The sequence below is a fragment of the Plodia interpunctella genome, chromosome 1 (assembly GCF_027563975.2).
Source record: "Plodia interpunctella isolate USDA-ARS_2022_Savannah chromosome 1, ilPloInte3.2, whole genome shotgun sequence".
Classification (NCBI taxonomy): domain Eukaryota; kingdom Metazoa; phylum Arthropoda; class Insecta; order Lepidoptera; family Pyralidae; genus Plodia; species Plodia interpunctella.
Window position 1 is genome coordinate 9,905,604 of NC_071294.1, and position 22,954 is coordinate 9,928,557.

Here is a 22,954-nt window from a genome sequence, read left to right on the forward strand (position 1 = left end):
CATATGTGGTCATTTACTTCATGTTTCGCTTAAAATGTGATCCTTTCGGTCAGGCCTTTGCCCATCGCTGGTCTTAACGTGACAAAGTTGTACATCGTACAGTACGTGCGCAAGCGCAGTAAAATACCAGTAAAAAGACTTTATGCTCTGCGCGTGAGCACTTCATATGTACCGTGTATATAAATCCTTTGAACACCTGCTCTTCACGACAGAATTGGGAATCTATAGAATAGACAATGGATTTTATAATTTTATTTAACACCTGTTCCAACACGTACATGGCAAGTGAGTAGATTTTATATTAATATATAATTATACAGGAACAATACATAATAATGTATATCCCTTGTGGGGTGGACGAAGCCAATACTCATTAAGTAAGATTAAGAAACACGATAAGTTAAAGAGAAATAGTGACAAATTGCTGGCCTGTTACAAGAATATCCAGTTTGGCTCTTTCCCTTTATTAAATAATATCCTACTACACATATAAAGTCTACATTTCGAATGAAACTAGGAGGCTATGCACATTGAACATCGTCAAATCAAGACGGTTTTGAATATCAATTAGGAAACAACTTTTGGAAGAAAAAAAAATGCTTAATTTGAAAATCCACACAAGACTAATGTTGCCTTGGTAAGTCTATTCATTTATCTATCAATGATCTTATAAGACACATTAATTAATAAATATATAGCGAAATCACACAGATTGAGTTAGCCTCAAAGTAAGTTCGAGACTTGTGTTATGGGATACTAACTCAACGATACTATGTTCTATAACATGATATACATATGTAGATATACATTCTGTAAACATCCAATCATTTTGAAATGTATCTATATCTCAATAATTCGTATCATCAAGTTAATTGCGATTAATTTCAGATTGAGCTGCGTAAGTAGTAGGTAGAACTGCAGTGTGCTGGAATGAAAAGAAAACCAGCGAAAAATGAAGAAGAAAAATCGCACCATGCACAGGCAATGGCACTGGAAGAATTCACGGGTTCTATTAAATATTCCCGTGTTCTCTTAGTGGCATCACTAGTGATGGGCGACCCTACAGATAATGATGAAGACGATGGCAGAGAAGAACATGAAGACGATATCAATAAGGTTGAAAATGAAATTAAGGAATCAGACGGAGAAAAGATTTACAATCTACGTCATAAAATTTATTTTTCTATTCAAAATGCAATCTTTTGGCTATTATTTTAATGATATTTTTTTAACGTATAGGTAACAATATAATTTGTATAATTTGCCGGTTATGTATCTATTCCACAGCTTTATAATTTATATTGCATTTAATCACTACTTAAAATCAACTTGCATCATAAGTTCCAAATGTCTCTCCTATTCTATTTTGATATGTGATGTGTCGTACGAATAGAATTTATTTCCTATTACAGAAATATGATTTTCCGCGGGACGGCCTGTTAGCCCGTCCCAGCTTCGCTCGGGTAAAACCATATTAAAACTTTGTGTTTACCGCTAAGCTGTCTACTCATATATTTAGTTGACGAAATGTTGAATCGGATTAATTGTTACTTTTTTTCACCCTTTTTTTTCATTTGTGTCAAGTTTCAAGTAGATCGTTGTTTTTCATACATACTTTACCCCCAATTTTTACCCCTTTAGGGGTAGAATTTTGAAAATTCCTTTCCTATCTGAGCACTACGTAACAACCTAAAGCTACTGCCCCAATATATATAGTTAATAGCTTCCATGGCTTAGGCTGGGCTTTGATTAGTAAAAACGCTTGTTCTTTTATTTAAATAGATAACTTTTTTTTTATTAAATCGTAAACCGTACTCAGTTACTCGCTGGATAGGAAACAGGCTTAAATTGGCATTGAAATTACTACTAGCAAACGGTGCGCGGCAACACGAAGTAGGTTTATATACGGAGACTAATCTTCATTAACAATTTATTTTAGAATATTTATGTACTGATTTGCCGAGTCGACGTACTAAGAAGAAGAAAACGATTTTCAAAGTCTAATAATTTTCTAATATCAACATACCTTTTATTATTTATTGGAATGATGCGTTTGTCTCTATTATAAATGCATATTTTTGCATGATTCTGACATAGACAAGACGATAAATCAATAATTCTTCTCCGTTCTTTTGTCATGACTCCTAAATCTTTTTTCCGCTCCATACTTTAATAAGATATGTATGTATTTTTAGTCTCCGGAGGAAGTATTGCAAGTATAAAACAGTTGCAATTTCTCAATAGAAAATTTCGCTTCTCGTAGGATCTTGTATGAAACTTACACAATAATTTGCTTGCGTATAGGCTTAAATGTCTTTAACGGAAATAAATAAAGTATTCCTAGCGTTGATAGCGTAGTCTCTGGTGTTCTCTGTAACAGCTATGCGTCTTCGACTAGCTGCGAGAGATTTCTTCAATTATATGCTTGCACCGCTGGCCTAGTTACTGTAGAAAGTAGCCTACCAACCGTGTACACTTTTTATTATAATAACTTTTTACAGCGAAATGTGTAGTGTAGAATAATAGTAGCGTTGGTGTACCAATAAACAACATAGAACCGAAAGATCCTGCAGGTTCGAATCAATACTCAAACTATACTATATATAATCTTAACTAGATAAATGAGCAGTAGATTTTATAGAGGTTGCCGATGGAACATTTCACACCTTATTATGTTGCTTATGAATATTAAAAATATGATAATGTTCGTTCCGCTAATCTTTTTAGCCTTTTTTTAGAAGGGGAGTTTTATATTTAACTTGTCTATGTATATTTGTCAATGGCATCGTAGTAGCCTCGGGCTTAACCGATTATGATAAAGTTTTTATTTTATTTTACACTGAGATTATTTTAGGATTTACTGAACTTATTTTAATAAACGCTTTAATAAACGACTTAAACTTCGTATAAAATGTTAACTGGTAGACCAATATCACAAAATATCTTCTTTTTTTCTCCGAAACAGGTTTTTTCAAACATTCCGTTTTTCGAATCGATTAGTTTTTTGTGCTGAGAGATCGATGTTGATGAAAAGAAGCGTTCTTTCTCAAGACTCGATTCAATGACACGACTTGCCCGGGTGTTAGACACCGTTACAATATCATCTAATCTTTTTGCTGTTTTTGCTTGCTATCTCGATATTGGCGCGGCAGCTTCAGCGACCACAGATTGCTGGTCAATAATATTGTTTAAGTCAATAGTATCGTAATTATAGTTGCAGAGTACTCATTTGGTAAAATTAGTATCTTGATTTACTAAGGTATAGATAATGGAAATCTTGAGCCTATGTGTTCTCGGATAAGGTTCATTTTTGCATAATAATATTTTGGGTATTTTGTAGTCACTTGTGAGATCTTGAATTCTTGGTGCAGTCCGTATTATCTGTGTATATGTGTCCGTGTATGTACCGTCATTATTTTTTACTTTAAAGCTAGTAGGTATTTTAATATTAGTTGGATATATTATCGTTGGTATTAATCATATGTAAAAATCTTGGAAAACCTGCTAGTTTCCTTTTCAATTATCCTTCACCATTCAATTTCGCAAATGTGTCTTGTCGTGACTTATGGTATGTGCATATGAAACATCAAAAATGCGTCTGAATTCCAAAGTGTTATTGTACGATATGCCCCTGTTGAGGAGCATGGTAAACAAATCTTCGCTTAACATGTATTTATGGAATATGGACGAATACATAAATTATAAATTAATGTGCTTGGAAATTTAAATACGCGAGTCTGAAAGGCTCTGAATTGACAACTGATTTTAGATCGAACAGGAAAGCTATTACTGGGACACCTGAAGTAAGGGACTAAACCAATCCATTTTACTATCATCGACAGTCAAGGGACAATCAGTCGATCTTGTTGGTAGCTATAGAAAGTCTTGCAGGGTTGGCAGATATATAAGAATATCAAATGTTGGCTATGTTTACTATCTGCGTCTTATTACTATTAGTACTTCATTCTTTTGTTCTCAAAAAAATAATATGAATTAGACTTGAAATATTTCGTGATTGCTATTTCTCTGTTGTAATTGTAGCACTGATAGCTTGTTATTTGCATGATTCCGCAGTTCGTGCACTGTCTCTTCATGTCATTCTCCATACTCCGCCAATTTTTTTTTAAAATGCTCTGGTAGCTTATTAACAATTACCACTATTTCTTCTCGCACTTGCTTTAGTACTTAAATGTCTTCTTCGTCATGTGAAAACAGTTGTCTGGAGACGCGTAGCATATTTGTATAACTAAGGGTGAGTTGCACCAGTCAACTTTGACATTGACTTTGACCTGCGCGCCGCTGACATTTGGACAAAATGGCGTTTTTCTGCACAGGTAAAGTTATCGTTGACCGGTACAATCCACTTTAAGAAGACAATTTTTTTTTCTGGGAAATTTTTGTATCTTATTTTTGTCGGTAGCTCAGGCAGCCCTTAACAGCATGTTCGGACACAGATTGCCTACAGTTACCACGGGACACGTGTCGGACTTTCGCAGCGGTTCCAATCGCTCATTTATCGAGCAAGACGCGTGTTAACAAGCCCCGATACCAAGTTATTTATGGCCTTCAGGGGGCTTGGTTTATTAGGTGAATCTACATGCTTAACGGCTAATAGATAAATAATACCAAAAATAAATAAATAATGTTTGACAACTTAATAAATAAGATTCATAGGAAATTTTTGAATGAATTTACTGTCATGTCTCAATAAAATTGTAAATGAAACTTGGTCGTGATGAAAACGAAACGATCAATGCAGAACCATGTTCTTCCATTGATTGTCTCCGTTTTCTTTATTGATAACTAGCTGCGCCCCGAGGCTTCACTCCCGTTGGAATTTCGGGATAAAAAGTAGCCGGTGTTATTCCAGCTTATGCATACACACGTACATCCTCGCAAACTTTCGCATTTATAATAATATTAGGATACCTACAAATTTTAGATAACATTTAAAAAATGCCTACACTCGTATGTGCAATGGAAGACGTCATAATTTCTGACTATGTTGGTTCATTTTTGAAGCTGAAGGATAAAAATCCAAGGGACAACTTATTAGCCTTTTTTCATATTGATAATTTAGATGGCGCCAGTGTCATACCGCCAGTCACTTTCTCGCCAAACACAGTAACAGTTCAAAGCGATATTTCCTGTCTCCAAATGTGTCTACTCCCTCAAGCGCGGAGCACCCTAGAGGCATACGAATACGGAACAATGAATGAACGCTGTCAATGGACTGTTGAGTTATCAATGATGTATAACAATGGTTAAGAGGAGTACACACTGTAAGCTGAATATTTATTTAAAGAAAATTTGAGTCTGAATTATTGTAATAAAGTTATACCTAAACTAGATTCTGTTTTTGCCATTCCAATGGGAATTTTGGGAAATCCTCAGAGTGATCCTCTATATTCTAAAAAAAACTCCATGCCTACCGAATGTCAGGTTTATACGCCGAGCAGTTTAGGCTGCGTATTGTCTAGGCTAAAGGAGTGCTTAAGTGTCCTCTACTGGTGTTATCCGACCCAAGACCTTATAATACAAATAGTTACTCAGTTCCTTAGATAAACAGAATAGATTCCATACATGCGCGCCACAGGCGTCTATGTATATATTATAAATTATAATATCTAAAAACTTTTACTGCATAACCTATTTGTTTTTATTTTCTTTCCTTGTGTTGCAATACAGTCGCTTCGAATTTTTTCTTATCCATCCCAAAAAATGTGTTATATTTGTATACGCGACCAAACTATATTTATCCACTTTGAACGATACGAGTCCTATTTGTACATAGTTTTCTATTACAAGGGCACCACCTGAATCCCCTCTGAAACATAGTTAAATTAAAACATTAGCATTATTGTCCAAGTTTTCATGTAGGGCAATTGTCATAATCTACACTTTAAGTACCTACCTTAAGCAAAACATCACGAAGAACCTAAGTTTTTGATTTTTCTGTTCCCTAGTGTGCAAATACTGTTTTTGCCGCTAGATGATACGATATAAGTCTGATGCCTTTAGGCGTGTTGAAAAACCTAATAATTTCAATGTTCATGAAAAGGAAAAATTAAATCTTTTGGATCGCGGAAGCCAATGGTACATCTATCACGAAACGGAGTATACTAAAGTGTCAAGGATATTACGACTGAATACACAACGGGAAGAGTATTTTTCTGGGATAAAAAGTGACTTATATTTATTACATTATTTTAATCGAACTCCTAACTATATGTTTACGAAAATCAGTTAGGTAGATAAAGCGTGAAGAGGTCAAAAACGAATTTACGTTATGTTTCGAATGTTTGGGATCCTTATGTCTATGGTGTAAAGCTATTTTTCCGACAAACTTACTCGTTAGCAGCCCCGAGCCCAGTGATAGGCCCCGCACAGAAGGTCCCCTTTGGCAGCCAGCCCATATTTTTACACACATTAAGATTTTGGATCTTTGCATCAGTGTGCTTCAACGCTGTCTTTGAATTACCGTATTCCTGTTAATACATTAGTATACTTATAACATCTCCAGTCAAGCTACTTAGCCAAAATTTCACTACATGCCTACAATTTCATTAAATTGATGATAATTTAACATGAAGAAATATCTAAGACGAGATTTGTGGCAAGATCAATTAAGTATTACTTAGTATATACGTATAAATATTTATGTACAAGACAATAAAAACAATTTAGTAAAGACACTCACATCATTCCCCCATCCAGCTATATAGCCATACTGTGCATGCGGCGGATGTTTCATTAAAATCACTCTTTTGACTACTTTATTCAGAGGTATCCTTTTTTTTGTTGCTAACAAACATATGTCATTAACTACTTTATATTCATCATAATGTTCATGTTGCACAAACGATCTTAAGTAAGTATTCTTCATCTTTCGAATGTCTTCATGACCGTATTTTATTAGGACATCTTCATGTTTGACCCCTTCACATCCTTCCATGCAATGTGCAGCAGTCAAGATCACATCCTGAGTTAACACAGATCCACCACACACGAATCTTTGGTCACATCTCATATCCAAATACACTGCATGTGGATACTGACTGTATCTTGCGAACGATCCACCAGTGATATATCCGTCTAAATTTGAATTGACCAATTTGATTGTGGCGAAAACATAAATGATGTCCAAAGGTGACTTCATGCTATTGTGCGTTGAGAAAAGTGGTATTTCCAAAATACCTAGCCATTTTACTGCAGGTTTTAATGCGCTATAAGCTCTTTGGATTTCTGATTAATTAAATTTTCAACCGATCTAAATCATACCAAGTTTAATATAGTACAGTAATACGTAATTAAAAAGAGATTACATATATCCATTCATCCTTTCCTATCGAATGTGTTATTGTGACAACGGTGTCAGATTTTATTCAAGTACGACCTTTACGACTACCGCTGTCTAGAAACAGTAAGACAGTTGTCGCATACGTGGATACTAAACTAGATAATCAACCAGTGTGTAGATTTCCTCACGATGTTTAACCCTCGTGGTGGATAATCAACGTGTAGATGTTTCGAAATTAAAAATGAATCAGTAATCCGTAGTCTTGTCTTGTTTATTTTTAAATCTTATCCTGGAAACATTTGTAATAAAATTTCACGACGCACAATTTGGATCACAATTGATTTTCAAGCTTTCTTTCTCAGATTTTGAGAATATTAATTTCCACTTAAGTTATTTGAATGGATTTGTCTGTGTCTGTTTATATGGCTAAACATTTATAACAATCAAAATCGTAAACAAGATATGCTTTGCTTGCGAGATGCGCTTTCCTGGTTTTTTCTTCTGTCTATTTCGCACTGCAACGAATTCCATGATCTTCGGCATTCGTAATATTCAGACCATTGTAACGCATACGAGTATCCTCTACGACGATATCAAGCCTACATTTTCAGACTTTACTCCTTCTACCAAGACAATGGTTGGACAATGGTTTCAGTAATTAGAGAAAAAAAATATGATGAACAAAAATAAATAATCACTTTATTTAAGACACTTTATTGAAGCAAATGCTTTATAAAAGTGCCGACTAAAAAAATACTTTATTTAGCACAATATAGGGTTTCAGTATGGTTTTGTATCCAGTCCAAATAGTACGAGACGTTCGTGTAGCCGACCAAACTTTTTGACGGCATTTTGTATGATACAATACCAATCTGTATATAGTCCTGAACTATCAGTCCACCACCCGAATCACCCCTAAAACGGCAAAAAATAAACAATTAGCAAAATAAGATAAGTTGTAAAGGTTAAATATTAAATTAATTAAAATATCTACCTATAAAAATAATGAAAATTCATTATGTCATTATTTCAATAGGTACTTTGTCGTTTTTTTAGTTTTATTTTATTTTAGTTTTTAATTGGCCGATCGCTCTTTGCTTAAAAGGATTGTTGTTTAAAAATTAAGAAACTACTTGGATAACACTTATTGTCAAATTTGACGTTGATTCTGACCGAAGCGCCGCTGATGTTTAGACAAAATAACGTACTTTGTGTTTTTCTCTGCACGTTCTCAAAAGTAACGTCTAAGTTGACGGCGCAACCCACCCTAAATATAATCAGTATCTTATTTATAACTTATTTGTAAAGAAAGAAAGCTGACCAAATAGGGTTGATACCTGTCGGCTGAGCCCTGTCCAGTGAAAGGGCCAGCGCAGAAGACTCCTCTTGGCATCCAGCCCATACCACGGCACATTTCAAGGTTCTGCAGTTTTGCATTAGTGTGTTTTAATGTATTCTGAAGGTCTTCGTACTCCTGTTTATTATTATGGATGAGCAAGATTATTTGTCAATGAATTCCTATTTAATGATATTCTTTAAATGCAAACGTTTGAATGTAAGTGAGGATATTTGTTACAAGATGACGCAAAATTTATTCCACGGATTTAGATTTTGTACACGGCTACAATATAACCTGAAATGGATCATCGGGAACATTTTATCTTGAAACACCATAATAATGCGATATTGATAAAAGTGAAAGAGAAAAGACACAATCTTTTTGGAAGAAGGATCAGGAGGTAAACTATTTTTCTTTTTAATTAAAAACTGAAGATCTGGCTGATCTACTATTACGGTGAAGAAAACGATCGCAAGGAGACCACAAACTGTCTCTTCGCAAAAAAAGAAATGGATGAAACAAAATGGTATTGACACCAGCAAATTACTCACAAAATACAATGAAAGGCAAATATGTTCAACTTACATCATACCCCCATCCAGACACATATGCATTTGCTACTAGAGGCGGGTTTCTCAACAGAATTATCCTCTTGACGATACCCAATGGTATCTTGCTCTTTGTCAGTACCAAACCAATATCATTAATCAGTTTTACATCATCATACTTTTCATGGTTCATGTAATGTTTCATATGGGTTGTCTTCATTTTCCCAATCGATTCGTGTCCATATTTAACATCAATTCCTCTGTGTTTTACGTCTTCGTATGGGTGTAAACAATGTGCGGCGGTTAAGACAATGACTTGATTTAGAACAGACCCACCACACACAAGGTCCCCATCGCCATGTACAATTAAAAATACTGCATGCGGATAATGTCTATATTTTGTATGTTCCCCGCCTGTAATGAAAGGATCGACACACTTGTTGAGTTTCAAAGATATGACGAAGTAAAATATAATCAAAAACATAATTATTGTTGACAATTATTTTTACTATTCTTATTTTCTAAATAATAATAGAATATGTGGCCTTTAAACGCTGATGCTTTAATGTTCTGCAGTGAATTTGCGAAATGTCGTTTTATAGTCAGATAAAGTTTTTTAAATTCTCTGCATCATAATTGGCTATGAATTTGAAATAAAAATAGGTATAAAAGACGTATTGGTTCTTAGTCCCCAGTGTTATTTGCGGGAGATACGGAAACATTGCTCTAGAATATTCTGATGATACTTATAACTTAGTTATCATCGAAATTTAACTTTTTTGTGAATTTATTAACAGGTCATACATATATTTTTTTAATAGTGACCGCATTATCCTATAAGAATATAGTAGAAACTACCAGTCTACTACCGACCAAAGAATAGAATTTTTACATAATAGCATAGAGGGCGAGTCGCTCAGAAATTAGACCTTATGTTCTCTATTAAGCACAGGAAATGATAAAAAGAGTCTTTCAAATGGAAAATTAAAATTGTTTTCGATAGAAGATATACTGAGTTCACTAGAATCTGTAGTCCTCAGAAGGATTGTCTGTCTTTGGCCGAACTGTTTTAGACGGCCTAATCGGGCAGGCTTTGGAAAGGACAGAAATAGATATAATGAGCAATAGAAAAGAAATAGAACTCTGGCAAGTGAAATAATAGTAATAATGACCAAATTAAACTTATTTATTAATTTATTTATTTATTCATCCTTTAGCACATACTATGTTCCTCGCGTTCTTATGAATCCAGTCAATATACATGGACACGTTGGTGTAAGCTACCAAGCTGTATTTTTCCACTTTGTATGACACAAGACCAATTTGGATGTATTCTTTGATTACGAGGGCTCCGCCTGAATCTCCTCTGAAAAAGATAATTGTAAATTGAAGGCAAATTATAAGAAATCGAATGCTACTATCTGATACATGTATGAGTCACTCGAATTATAAATGAAGTTGTTAATATTAAATTAAAACATATAAAGGAGAAATAACGTATAATAAATGGTTATCTACTATTTCTCATAAACACAGACATTTGTTATTGATTGGATTGTAGGGAGTATAAGCTTCAGATTTTGTCTTTTTGCTTTATTGCGATATTTTGAGTTCACCAGATAATTATTTCCTTTGGAGCATACAAGATGCTACAGCAGTTATAACAAAACTTGTTTTATGTCTCATCGTGTGATCTCCAAAGTAAGGGAGGTTCTTACTGGTCTGCAGCCCCAAGTCCTGTGACAGGCCCAGCACAGAAGACCCCGCTAGGAAGATAACCCATATTTCTGCATACGTTCAACTTCTGTATCTGTGCATTGGTGTGCTTCAACGCCGTTTGTATCCTGTTTTTCTCCTGTAACAAGTATTCAGCTAAAATCCCAATTTAAATATTGTAATATCTATATTTAATATTAAGCTAAATAGTAACTTTTATGACCATATTTTAGTTGACATGAAGTCTAAATATTGGAAATTTTGGAAACAATTATTGTTTGTTCCTAGAATGATTGATTAGAATATAGGTTCGAGGGCACAATAATTCAGAACGGGAAGAAATACTTGATTGACAAATATCTCCACATGGACTCACGAGAGAGAAAAACAACCAATTTGAATTTAATAAACAAGTAGCTAAAGGCGGTTCTGCCAATTTCCCATGGGAAAAGATCTTTTTTTCCGGGATATATACTTTTTCGTACTGCATATACGTGCAACATTTCGAGAAGATTGCTTGAGAAGATAAACAAATCGAAGTACTTTTGCATTAGTAATATAGGTTATGATTAGGTTTTAAAACACATATTAGTATAAGTGGCTTACGTCGAGACCCCATCCAGACACGTACGCGTACTGCGCCTGCGGTGGTCGTTTCATGAGGATGACCCTTTTCACCACATTGTTTAGCGGTAACCTCTCCTTCGTCGCTATTAAGGCTATGTCGTTAATCAGTGCAACGTCATCATATTTCTGATGCTGTACAAACTTTTTCATATTGGTCGATTTCATATTTGCAAGTCTTTCATGTCCATACTTAACTTGGATATGTTCACTTTGTACTCCTTGACATCCTTCTAGACAATGAGCGGCGGATAATATTACTTCTTGATTAAGTACAGATCCTCCACACATAAACTTACTATCGCAGTGTATACTTAAATATACTGAATGTGGATATTTGTTAATTCCAACAAAACTGCCACCAGTTATAAATGGTTCTAATTCACACGTAACAATTTCTAATGCTAAGTTTAAAAAAAATATTCGTGTGTACTTCATTCTTCTGTAAATGCTACGTTGGAATGTAAAAATTTAAAAGCCACATCATTTTCGTTTATTAGCATTGGTTTTAATTAGGCACACGATTAGGTTCTATGCCTTCGGTTTGCGATTGTGAATTCGGATTGCGAAAATTATATCGTATTGATTTTACACGGTAGCGGTCATGTTAAATTGGCCATTAAGTTTTATTTAAAACAGTATTTTTATATGTAATACCGTACTAAAATGTCTCATAGTAACACATAATAAAGATTTCAGAAAGTACCAATTAAATTATCGAGGTTGGAGTATCTACTCATATATCTTCTTAAACTAAAGTTTCACCTTCCGTATTTTGTTAGCCATTTACTGCTTTCATATCTCTTTATTCATCATGATACTAGTTGTACAATAAAGTCATTAGGGCTATGCTAGCTGTAACTGCTGTACTAACTGTCCCCAGCGGCCATAAATCAGATATCATAAAATCTGCTATTGCCCTTATTTTATTTCTACAACCACAGATTATACAACTAAAGATCATGTCAATATAAAATTTTATGCCATAAATAAAAGTAACATCACATTAACCTGTCGAGATAATATATATATAATATATATAGAAATATCTGAGTTATAGAGATTTGCTCGAAAAATGTTGTTTTGAACGAAAAATGTCTACTGTTATCCCATAAAAATATCAATGTGAATTAATATGGGATATTCATATTAATGAGAAAGCGGGCATATTGTTGCAGACAGTGTGCAAATTTCATTAAGATGGATTAAGCATTTCGAATGTTACATATCGTAAAAACAACAATGTTGAGAAATTTACAAAAAGCCATTGATTTTACAATGAAAACTCATTCAACGGCATAACGATAGTACTTGTGTGTCTGACTAGTTACATAAAATAATGTTGATTAACGTGATTGGAAATCTAAACGCTAATAATAGTGACATTAAAACACGTCAGTGTATCGAGGCAAAATAAAAACGATTTTACAATTTCCTTTTCAACAACAACGCGGATCGACACAACGATAGAAATGAAGTATAATTTAGGCGTATTTTCATTCCTAATAACGTACAAATTTGTCAAATGTGAACTTGACCCTTTCATCACTGGAGGATCATTCGCACTATATGATCAGTATCCACATTCGATATTACTAATTGTAAACTGTTATGACAGCTATGTTTGTGGGGGGTCCGTCCTCAACCAGAAATTGGTTCTTACTGCTGCCCATTGCGTGGAGGATTGTTCAGTTAAGGATGACGTGTTAGTACTTTACGGACATAATAACATTAGTAGAATGAAAAACACCCCCATGGATCGGTTTGTGTTACATGAAGAGTACGATGAGAGAAGCTTGCATAATGACATAGCAATAATATTGACAAAGGGTCTGATTCCATTGAATAAAATTATAAAGAGAGTGGTTCTAATGAAATCACCACCTGATGTAAAAACAGCGTATGTATCTGGATGGGGAACAGATGTAAGTAATATCCTTTTGAATATCATTTTTATGAACTTTCTCCTTGAAGCTTTAAAAATTTAATTATCAGTAAAGTGAGATAGAATTATTTCATGATGGAATTTACATCGAAATAGTAAATTCTCAATCCGTTACGATATATTACGATCTTGGGAATCCAAAGATTTCAAGATAAACTACTGACAAAATTTATCCCTGATCTTGGATCTAGAAAATGAAGTCGGACAGACATAGGTTTTTTAGGATTTAAATTAGATTTTTTTTATTAGTTCTATGATCTGTGAATTTATGATGAATATGGGACAACCCTTTTTTATATTTCATAGGAAAATCTGAATCTGCCGCCAGCGTTGAAGCATACTTCAGCTTATATTCAGAAATATGAAGTGTGTGAACTGATGGGCCATATTCCACCTGGGGTGTTCTGCGCTGGACCAATGACTGGTCTGGGAGCAGCTAACATGTATATATTTTTTGTTTATTGTTGTCACTTTTTTACGATTAAAATTATATAGTACCAGCTTTTGACGGCTACGCTGCATGAATTTCTCTACGGGAGCGCAATAGACATAATTTTCATAGTAACTTTCACCCCCATTGAAGTAATTTCAGGGTTCGGGGCAGAAATTTTGTACACTCGTTTAGTTTAAATGACAATGCATGATGGTGCGCCCAGGAAGCGCTCCAGACGTGGGAAATCCTCAACTGTTAACTGCACAAACATGTTATTTTGTCCCACATTATCACAATAAGAGCTTTCTGACAACAAAAAAGCTTGTGTTTAAAATGACGTTTTTGTAAAATACTTATTTAAGAACGCTCTAGAGATTTATTGGTCATAAGAAATTGTCACCATTTTCTTTTTCTATTGCAGGGGGGATTCCGGCAGTGCCCTAATAATCAAAGAGTATATACAAATCGGCATTGTATCATACAAAACAATGGAACTAGCTCTAGTGGCTTACACGAATGTGTCTTACTTTTTGGACTGGATATATGAGAACACGTGGGAACTGACTTGTCCGAAAAAAAATAAATAAGAACATACATAAAATTGTTTTATATTATTTTAAAAAAAAAAACAAGCAAGAGAAATCGTATTTGGGTTACATATTCCAAAAGGATTTTAGTGACTTCAGTACCAACCCAACAGTAACACCTAAAGTATCCAATACTTTAGGTGTGAATAAGTAAAGGGGAAAAATTAAAAAGGTCTCAATATTATGCATTTTTATCTAATTTAAATTAAAATTAATTGTTTACCTATTTTATTCACAACTCTTTCATTTCAATACACCTCTTTCCTATAAACTCATCAAAAAGATTCAGGATTCAAGTAGTAATTATTCTTTAAAATTAATCTTAGGTGACAATTTCTAAAGTCCTGCATCCAATTGAGTTTTATTGTTAATGAATAACACCGTACGTCACAATGATACAAAAACTTTCGGGTTTGTAGAATTGTCTGTCGGAGAAAACATAATTTAGATTCAAAGTACTGGTGTTCAGTCTATTTGAAAATACAAACAAATTTTATTTGTAAATACAAACAAACATACATGTCAACTGGAGATCGTGTTCTGAATATAACCATCCATCAACCGAGATGATTCAAGCAGCATGTCTCGAATAATGTTAGTTTCACACGATTCTGATGACGTCAGTTTTGTTTGACTGTATCATGCGTTAAAGATTCATATATTTCTATTCAGTTATGATCATGAGGCTAGTTTTACATTGGTAAGAAGCGATAGTGGAAAGGTCCTTGGTTTGAATATCATTCTTCTTTGTAGACATAGATATCTTGAAGAAATAAGCTATAAGTAGGTTACTACCTACTATTCACTAGCTTATTTCCTTAATGATGCTGTTAATTATTTATCAGTTATGAGTGGTGTCCCATCACTGGCAGGCAATTCATTTCAAATACCAATATCTGCAATTTAGGTTAGTTAATAGAAATGGACCCTCGTTCCAATTGGATCCACCGTCATGATCCACATGTGGATCATGGCAACTTGCACCCTCAAATGTCCACGTGCTTAGCTTTCTTGCATCAATAAAACTTGATTACCTGAATCATAATAAAATAAGATTAATCCGTTCGATAGGAGCATTTTATTGACATCATAACATAGGTAATCAAGTCGGTACTTTAGTACATAGAAGTACACAGTCATGAGACGATGAAGTATAATTTAGGCAAATTTTATTTTTTGGTTATATATCTATATAAATTTAAGATCATGTGTAATTTAGACGCTTTCATTACCGGAGGAGAGTTAGTAATATACAACGTATATCCGCATTCAGTTTTACTAGTAATCGCTTGTAACAGGTCAGCTATCTGCGGTGGTTCCGTGCTAAATCAAAATGTGGTACTAACAGCTGGACACTGTTTGGATAGCTGCATAGAGAACCCAAGAGGAATCGAAGTAAGATATGGACATGAGGAAATAAAAAAAATGAACAAGACAAAAGCGAAAAACTATGTAAATCATCATGAATACCATAGAGCAGAGATTGTTAATGACATTGGTTTAGTTATAACCGTTGAGAGGATACCGTTAGATGATGTGGTGAAAAGGGTGATCATTATGAGATCCCCACCTAATGAGAGAAAGGCGTACGTAGCTGGTTGGGGACTCGACGTAAGTCAGATGAACTTGAGCTCTGTTTTTTAATTTAACACACGTATGGGTGTCGAAATTTACCGATAATCTCACCGGCTTTTCTTTAGATACGAGTATACTTATTTCACAAGAAAAGCAATTCTTATCAATTACCAATAGCTATGTCCCGCTTTTTTCGTCACGGTTTCTTCCTGTCTCTGTTCTTTTTTCTTAGAGTGTGATATTGCTAAAATAAATTTATAGTAATAAACTAAATAAGATCTCTTTCAATTACATCTAACTCTAGAGAGGACCCACCTTCTAGCTTCATGTTTGTGTAAATAGGCTTAAATTATGTGAATTGTGACAATCTCATTTGAATAAGTACATTGTTACAGGAATTCAGGACTCGACCGGATTCTCTGAAACACACGAGCGCCATTATCCAACCCGCAGAGTTGTGCAGACAAAAGATAATGGCAGAAGACGATGACCCAACCACATTCTGCGCAGGCCCTGTAAACGACACTGGCGCTGCAGACCGGTAACCACCTTTCCCATCTCTCTCTCATCTTTGCGTATTCCAGGTTGCATCCGGGACTGCAACGCCGCAAGCCCGGGATCAGCGTAAAAAATAAACCCTAAAATTTTGAATATTCGGCTGCGATTATACAATATGGCATCAACCGTCCTTGGGAATACTATTATTACCTGACAGCTGACCTTTATTGTCCTTGTATGATATCCACGGGAGAATAAACCAACCACCTTTTCCATAAGCTTAATTAATTGGGAAATCCAAAAGTATTATTTTTAAAAATCAGATCATCAATATTTAGGTCTTCAGGAATCTTAATTTTCTTTATTTGCTATATGTAAATCGCTCATTTTCGTCTTTGTTGATGAAGTTACACCTGCACTAAATTTTATACTTGTTATATCACTTGTTTTTTTAATTTTTGGGATATGGTAAAGATGTTAATAATGGTACTGTGAAAAAGGTAAATTGTATTCGAAATAGGTTATCTATATAATTAATAAAACCGTAATTATAATAACTCTTATTTTATGTCTTTTAGGGGTGATTCTGGGAGTGCTCTCATGATCCATCGCGCAATACAAATTGGCATCGTCTCGTATCAAATAAGTCCATGGACTCTGGTCGTTTACACTAATGTCTCCTACTACATGGATTGGATACAAGAGGCCGCGAAGACACTTTATTGCGCAGGACATGACAATAGTAAACAAAACGATACTGGACAAGAATAAGAAATCTGGTGAAATGATTAGTTAAGTAGGAAGGATTCATCGAGATTTTAATAAAATGTAACCTAATCCTAAGTTTTTTTATTTCGATCCAGACAACTATTGGACTAATATAATAGCGCTCCTACTCTCAATCCCTATCTGAAAATATCGCAGTGTGGGTTGCCAAGTTTTCGCTGAAGTGAGAAATTTTTCATCATCAGTTATGACGTGCGATGTAAAGCAGTAAAACGAGAAAAACAAAATGTTTTATCGATATTTTTTATTGTACAATCAACAGCACATCAACCTACTCAAATTCATTGCAAACTCACCGTTATTACTGCTCCATAGAGGTTCATGCAGGGTATCTTGATGTGCTGTTGACTGTACCACAAGAAAAATGTATGTGAATTATCACAAAGAAGAAAATGACATTCTAAGAAACGTAATATGTAACGAAAGGTTCGAAGTTTTTAATTGATCCTCTTTCGTGAATGGCGTACGTGTAGACTAGGGGTCAGCGGTTAGACCACAATAGCATTCCCGAAAATGGTTAATCTAATGCTAACGCCGGTTTCCATGCTGTCACAGCCCCGAATGCAATGGGAACGAGCGAAGATCCGGGGAGAGAGAGCCTTATTGTTACACTATTTAGATACACTGATGTAACTTCTGCACTACACTACTGTGTAAGCATATTATAACGAATCTATGACATTTCATCGGTATAACTACAGAGAACACCAATCTTAATCAAAACCGTCTTTTAGCATCCTGCGTAAAGCTTTGACTTTAATAAGGCATATGACATAATAAAGCGTATAAATACTTTTTTCATTAGCATTTGCGTAATTCAATTTGACGGTAATCAAACTCAAACTCATTTCGAAAGCTATTTATTTAACAGCCACGTGTAACAAATGTGAGTCGACGATGAGGTTTGGTTTAGGCATATTTTCAATTTTTGCTGCTTATAAATTCATCAAATGTTTGGATCCATTTATTACCGGTGGATCCTATGTAGAATATAGCAAATATCCACATTCAGCGTTTATATTGAATTTTTGTGCAGATAGATTCTCTTGTGGAGGATCAATTATAAACCAGCAAATAATACTCACAGCGGCCCATTGTTTAGAAGATTGTATCGGAACAGAAAATCCTAAATTATTCGTAAAGTATGGACACAAGAAAATAAAAAAACAGAGTCAAACAGTGACCAAACATTTCAAAATTCATGAATATTATGATGATATTACACTTACAAATGACATAGGATTAATAATGACACGCGACTTGATACCACTGAATGATATAGTGAAAAGAGTGATCCTGATGAGATACCCTCCTGATGAGAAACAAGCGTATGTGGCTGGGTGGGGAGTGGACGTAAGTTACATTCATATTAATTTATTTGCTAAGTAGATTTTTTATTGTTGAATGAAAATTAACTGATTTGTCAATATTATCTGAGATATTTTATTATACGATGTGTGATTCGCGCACTAGAATAAGATCACTCTGTATTCTCGCATGGATGTTACTAGGCGATTAAGGGATCGGAAGGCCTAACACGAAACAAACAAACTGCATGCTGTCTCTTTTTCCTATATCGGGTCCGCAACTTTTAAAAAGAGAAAGAACGTGTGGACCCAATGATGTGCTACGTGTTTCATATTTCATGGTAACAAATGCATTCCCAAAGAGGTGGACGTCAGGCAGGCGGACGGTCACAGCTGAATCTTCAAAATGAAAAGATTTACGCGAATCCACAGAATGAATACAACCGAGAACACGCGAGGATGAGAGAGATAAATTTATTGTGCCCATTTATTGTTTACCGAATGAGGTGAAATTTTGCATTTTTCTTCAAATTCGGAGAAATAAAGAAAGTATAGACGACGGACGACCAAAAGGGATTGATTACTATATCCCGGTCCAATCTCGCTAATCTGATCCAAAGGGGCAGTTGGGCCAGGCACGTGATGAGGTACAAAAGATGTCAGCGTTCTCTCTCGTTCATTTTCATGCATTTCTTAATAAGCACATCACTTTCTAGAATGAGCGAAATGGAAGATATGACGTGGTTTACAGATTTTTCGGTCTACGTTAAGTTGCTTCATGACTGAGTCCGAGCAGATGATGATTTTATTTGTCTATGTCTGTGCTTAGGAGAACATGGAGCCGCAGTGGTCTCTGAAGCACACGGCGGCGATGCTCCACAGTCATGACGTATGTTTGCGCATGGGATACCTGCCTCGAGGGGTCTTCTGTGCTGGACCTCTCCACGGAGTAGGTGCTGCGGATCGGTGATTATGATTTTTTCATCTAGATGAATTTTTGAATTTTCTTCGTACTGTCAAAGAAGTAGGCAGATGAATCATGCTGTGGGAATGGGACACTTAGATAATACTCGTACATACATCATTTATTGACACCAAACTTTACTTAAAACTAAGTCTACTGCCGACTTCCAAAGCGCAGATGAGGTAGAAGCGGCACAACAAACTTCACCGCAGCCTTTTATTTAAAGACGTTAATTAACAAACGTGCGTTATATAAGCTCAGCAATGTCCATGATTTTGTTAAATCTAGGCGCAGCATAAAAATGCTGGTGAATGTCGACTTCTTTATTTTTAAAACACTTCTGAATGTTTCAGGGGCGACTCAGGCAGCGCCCTGATTATCAACGACTTCATTCAAATCGGCATAGTCTCTTTCAAAGGCCCCGACTTCTCTCTGGTAGCATACTCGAACGTGTCGTTCTACTTGGATTGGATACAGGAGAGGTCCGGAGACATGTTCTGTTCAAATAAAACTGAAGAAAATTTACCTGAGAAGAAGGATCTAATAAAAAAATGAGGAATTTAAAAATAATTATAGAATTTGATAGGAAATCGTCAAATTTCGGCTCAATAGGAACTACTTAGTTTTATAACATTATATTTCTTTAGCATATGTGGTCCCAAAACCAGTAACAGACCAGGACTAGGGATGGATAGCGAAGTTGAAGGGAGGTTTGCTCTGGCAAAAGTCTCACTTCTACTTTGTCATCTATCCCTGTCTGTTGCGTAGGTCTTCTACAATTCTTATCTGTTTCATCCAGATCATCCGACCATCTAGTTCTGGGGCAGCCTTTTTTCGTCGTCAGCCTAATCTGTAAACCTTTTCCCGCTCCGGTGAGATATTTGGTAAAGATAGATTTAAAGATACATTTCACAAGGAAACTTGAACCAAACAGCTTTCTATACCCGATAGTTTCAGCAGTCTGACAAACAAACTTCTTTTTAAAATGTCGATTTAGCAAAATTTGTGAGGACCAATACAGATAAGCTATCGGTCAGGCATGGAAGAATATGTATACTCCTCTAAAATATCTGATAACATTTGTATCATCTGAGCTCTATGTTTCTAACTTTTAGTACTATTAACTTATATGATCGAATAGAAACTGTGTGAGGAGTCAATGAATTATTCAAATAAGCAATTAAGAAATATAATTTAGTTTACACTTCACTTGTTTATTAAATTCTAACATTAATGAACTACAAAATTAAACACAAAATTGCCGTCGAAGGTGGTCTGGTTTATAATGAGTACAGACTAAAACTGGTAGCAGTAAATAGGGTACAATATAGGCTGTTACAACGTCGTGGGCGCAATCTGGAATGTGATTTTATTAGTACAGTCAACAACAGATCATTAGCCGTTTTTAATATTCCCAATGCTATGGGGCATTGGCCTTCCGTATTAATAGATAATAAGGATAAACCATGGACCTATCTGCTGTAAGGTAACTGATGAGTGAACGTGTAGCTAGAATCAACGGCTTAACATGCCGAAGAAGGAAGAAATCGAGATAATATTTTTTTGGTGACATCCCGAGATATTACTAATGTTAATAAAAGAAAGTGTAATCATAAAAGCATATTAGATATTAGTTCTAGAGAAAACATTATAAAATATGGCGTCGGTCAAGCATTAGGTAGAGCCGTAAATTCAGCCGCCTCATTACGGGGCCCTAACGAGAGGCGCGGGCGCACGTGCCGCGATATATTAACATGGCCGCCTATGACACCGTATACTGTTCTTTGAATCACTGAAAAATAGATTGTTAGGGTGAATTTTTGTGCGTTTCACCGTCATTCAAATTTCAACAAAGACAAGAATCTTTTTACTATCCTAATTTGTAGGTTAGGTTTTTTTTTTGGAAATGTTCTTTATTGTATTGTTTTGTTGTATTATTATATGTATTTCAAGCCCTTTGTTATGGCTGACAATTACGTAACAAGCGCGCAACTTTTGCTTCTTTTGTTCTCCAGCAGCGTGGGCTTTCGTCGTCGCGTTTCATGAGATGCCCGTTACTTGTCATGTGCGATTTTGATTTTGTCTGAGATAATAATTGTTCATTAAATTAATGTTTTTATTTGTTATTTTGAGAGAACGCGATACGCTACGGTGTAAGTGTGCGCTTAAAATAGACGCCCCCTGTAGTGCGTATACCTACATGCAGATTTGCTGTTCGCAACATGCAGTAATTATTGACTTTCTTATGGGAAATATGCTCGAGTGGAAGCCAAGCAATCGGGAATTTTATGAGAGAATATTGATTGAGTACTTATATCTTCATCTCTCTAATTTATACATTTTATGGTATGTTTGTTTATATGATACAATGTATTCAGGAAAAAGTGGTGATCAATTAGTCTCGTTCCTCCGTCCTCCATTAGTTAAAAGCAATATATAAAATAATTTCTTTGGTTTTTTCCCCAGTTAAGCAGAACTTAGACATGACATTAATTGTCAGAGTCTATAACCGCTAAGTAACCGATAGTCGTCGCCAGCTGTCCTTTTAATTGTCACTGAGCTGTCCCTTATTGGTCACCTGACGTTTTCGGAAACCATAAATGGATGAGTTGATTCCTCCAAGTAAATAACAAAGCTCGAAAATTGTTGAGAATTGACGTACTAAAATATCGATCTGAATTAGGTAGGTAAGTACTTAATGTAAGTATTGAAATCTTTGGACGTAAGAATACAATTGACGGGTATTGACATAATATATACAATTACAATTTTCTTTTCTAAATTAAAATTCTTCAGTATCAAAGAAAAATCCCAACCCTTCCTATTTCAAAATCCAGAACCCATCACTATCTATTCTTTTGCCATTGGCACACAAGAATCTTTTATTTTTTCTAACCAGCCAGTGGCATATTGCACCTGTAGTGGTACCTTACCCAGACCAGCACGCTCCATGGAGCAGAACGATCGGCCAAGCGTGAGCTCCGTTAAAATCTACTCGAAGAATGCCCCCGACTCATGTACGAAGGAAATGTTACATGCTCGTTTATTTCATTAGTTCTTGGAAAAAGATAGGACATTACTATTAGACGTAAAAATACATATTATAATAATTTAGACCAGTAAGTAGCCACAACTATTGCCTTGTCATTGGCCCCGTTAATGACTTAAGAGCAGGAGGAGAGACAATTTGGCAACAGATTAAATGGCATGGATTGAACCGCTCTACAGTCATGAAAAGCATGAAGTAGTCGAGAAACCCAAGTTTCTTGGCATCTCCCAACAATAGGTTGTATTTCAGATCAATTACGTGTCTTTACTACCGATCATAACGG

The 22,954-nt window shown here is 35.2% G+C and overlaps 5 protein-coding genes and 1 long non-coding RNA gene across 6 annotated transcripts; 3 read left to right on the forward strand and 3 right to left on the reverse strand.

The window, feature by feature from the left end:
- The first annotated feature begins 380 nt into the window (after positions 1–380).
- On the forward strand, positions 381–1,265 carry LOC135309775 (uncharacterized). Its single transcript, XR_010369979.1, has 2 exons — positions 381–637; positions 889–1,265. It is a non-coding gene; the product is annotated as an uncharacterized LOC135309775 (long non-coding RNA).
- A 4,225-nt stretch (positions 1,266–5,490) lies between these two features.
- LOC128671842 (mast cell protease 8-like) lies at positions 5,491–7,316 on the reverse strand. The gene is made up of 3 exons (XM_053748646.2): positions 6,701–7,316; positions 6,352–6,488; positions 5,491–5,827 (listed from the first exon to the last, which is right to left on the reverse strand). Exons 1-3 carry the CDS (start codon positions 7,157–7,159, stop codon positions 5,650–5,652), a joined length of 774 nt encoding a protein of 257 aa, XP_053604621.1. The 5' UTR covers positions 7,160–7,316; the 3' UTR covers positions 5,491–5,649.
- A 691-nt stretch (positions 7,317–8,007) lies between these two features.
- On the reverse strand, positions 8,008–9,673 carry LOC128671857 (chymotrypsin-like). Its single transcript, XM_053748671.1, has 3 exons — positions 9,225–9,673; positions 8,638–8,774; positions 8,008–8,215 (listed from the first exon to the last, which is right to left on the reverse strand). The coding sequence occupies exons 1-3, from the start codon at positions 9,669–9,671 to the stop codon at positions 8,059–8,061; spliced, it is 741 nt and encodes a 246-aa protein (XP_053604646.1). The 5' UTR covers positions 9,672–9,673; the 3' UTR covers positions 8,008–8,058.
- Positions 9,674–10,393: 720 nt separating this feature from the next.
- On the reverse strand, positions 10,394–11,680 carry LOC128671848 (mast cell protease 8-like). The gene is made up of 3 exons (XM_053748659.2): positions 11,510–11,680; positions 10,906–11,042; positions 10,394–10,553 (listed from the first exon to the last, which is right to left on the reverse strand). Exons 1-3 carry the CDS (start codon positions 11,678–11,680, stop codon positions 10,394–10,396), a joined length of 468 nt encoding a protein of 155 aa, XP_053604634.2.
- A 1,170-nt stretch (positions 11,681–12,850) lies between these two features.
- Positions 12,851–20,829, forward strand: LOC128671836 (serine protease snake-like). Its single transcript, XM_053748633.2, has 6 exons — positions 12,851–13,452; positions 13,779–13,915; positions 14,327–14,489; positions 18,174–18,704; positions 19,488–19,624; positions 19,976–20,829. Exons 1-6 carry the CDS (start codon positions 13,000–13,002, stop codon positions 20,175–20,177), a joined length of 1,623 nt encoding a protein of 540 aa, XP_053604608.2. The 5' UTR covers positions 12,851–12,999; the 3' UTR covers positions 20,178–20,829.
- On the forward strand, positions 15,567–17,397 carry LOC128671818 (trypsin Tyr p 3.0101-like). The gene is made up of 3 exons (XM_053748596.2): positions 15,567–16,103; positions 16,463–16,608; positions 17,144–17,397. The coding sequence occupies exons 1-3, from the start codon at positions 15,639–15,641 to the stop codon at positions 17,334–17,336; spliced, it is 804 nt and encodes a 267-aa protein (XP_053604571.1). The 5' UTR covers positions 15,567–15,638; the 3' UTR covers positions 17,337–17,397.
- Positions 20,830–22,954: the final 2,125 nt, after the last annotated feature.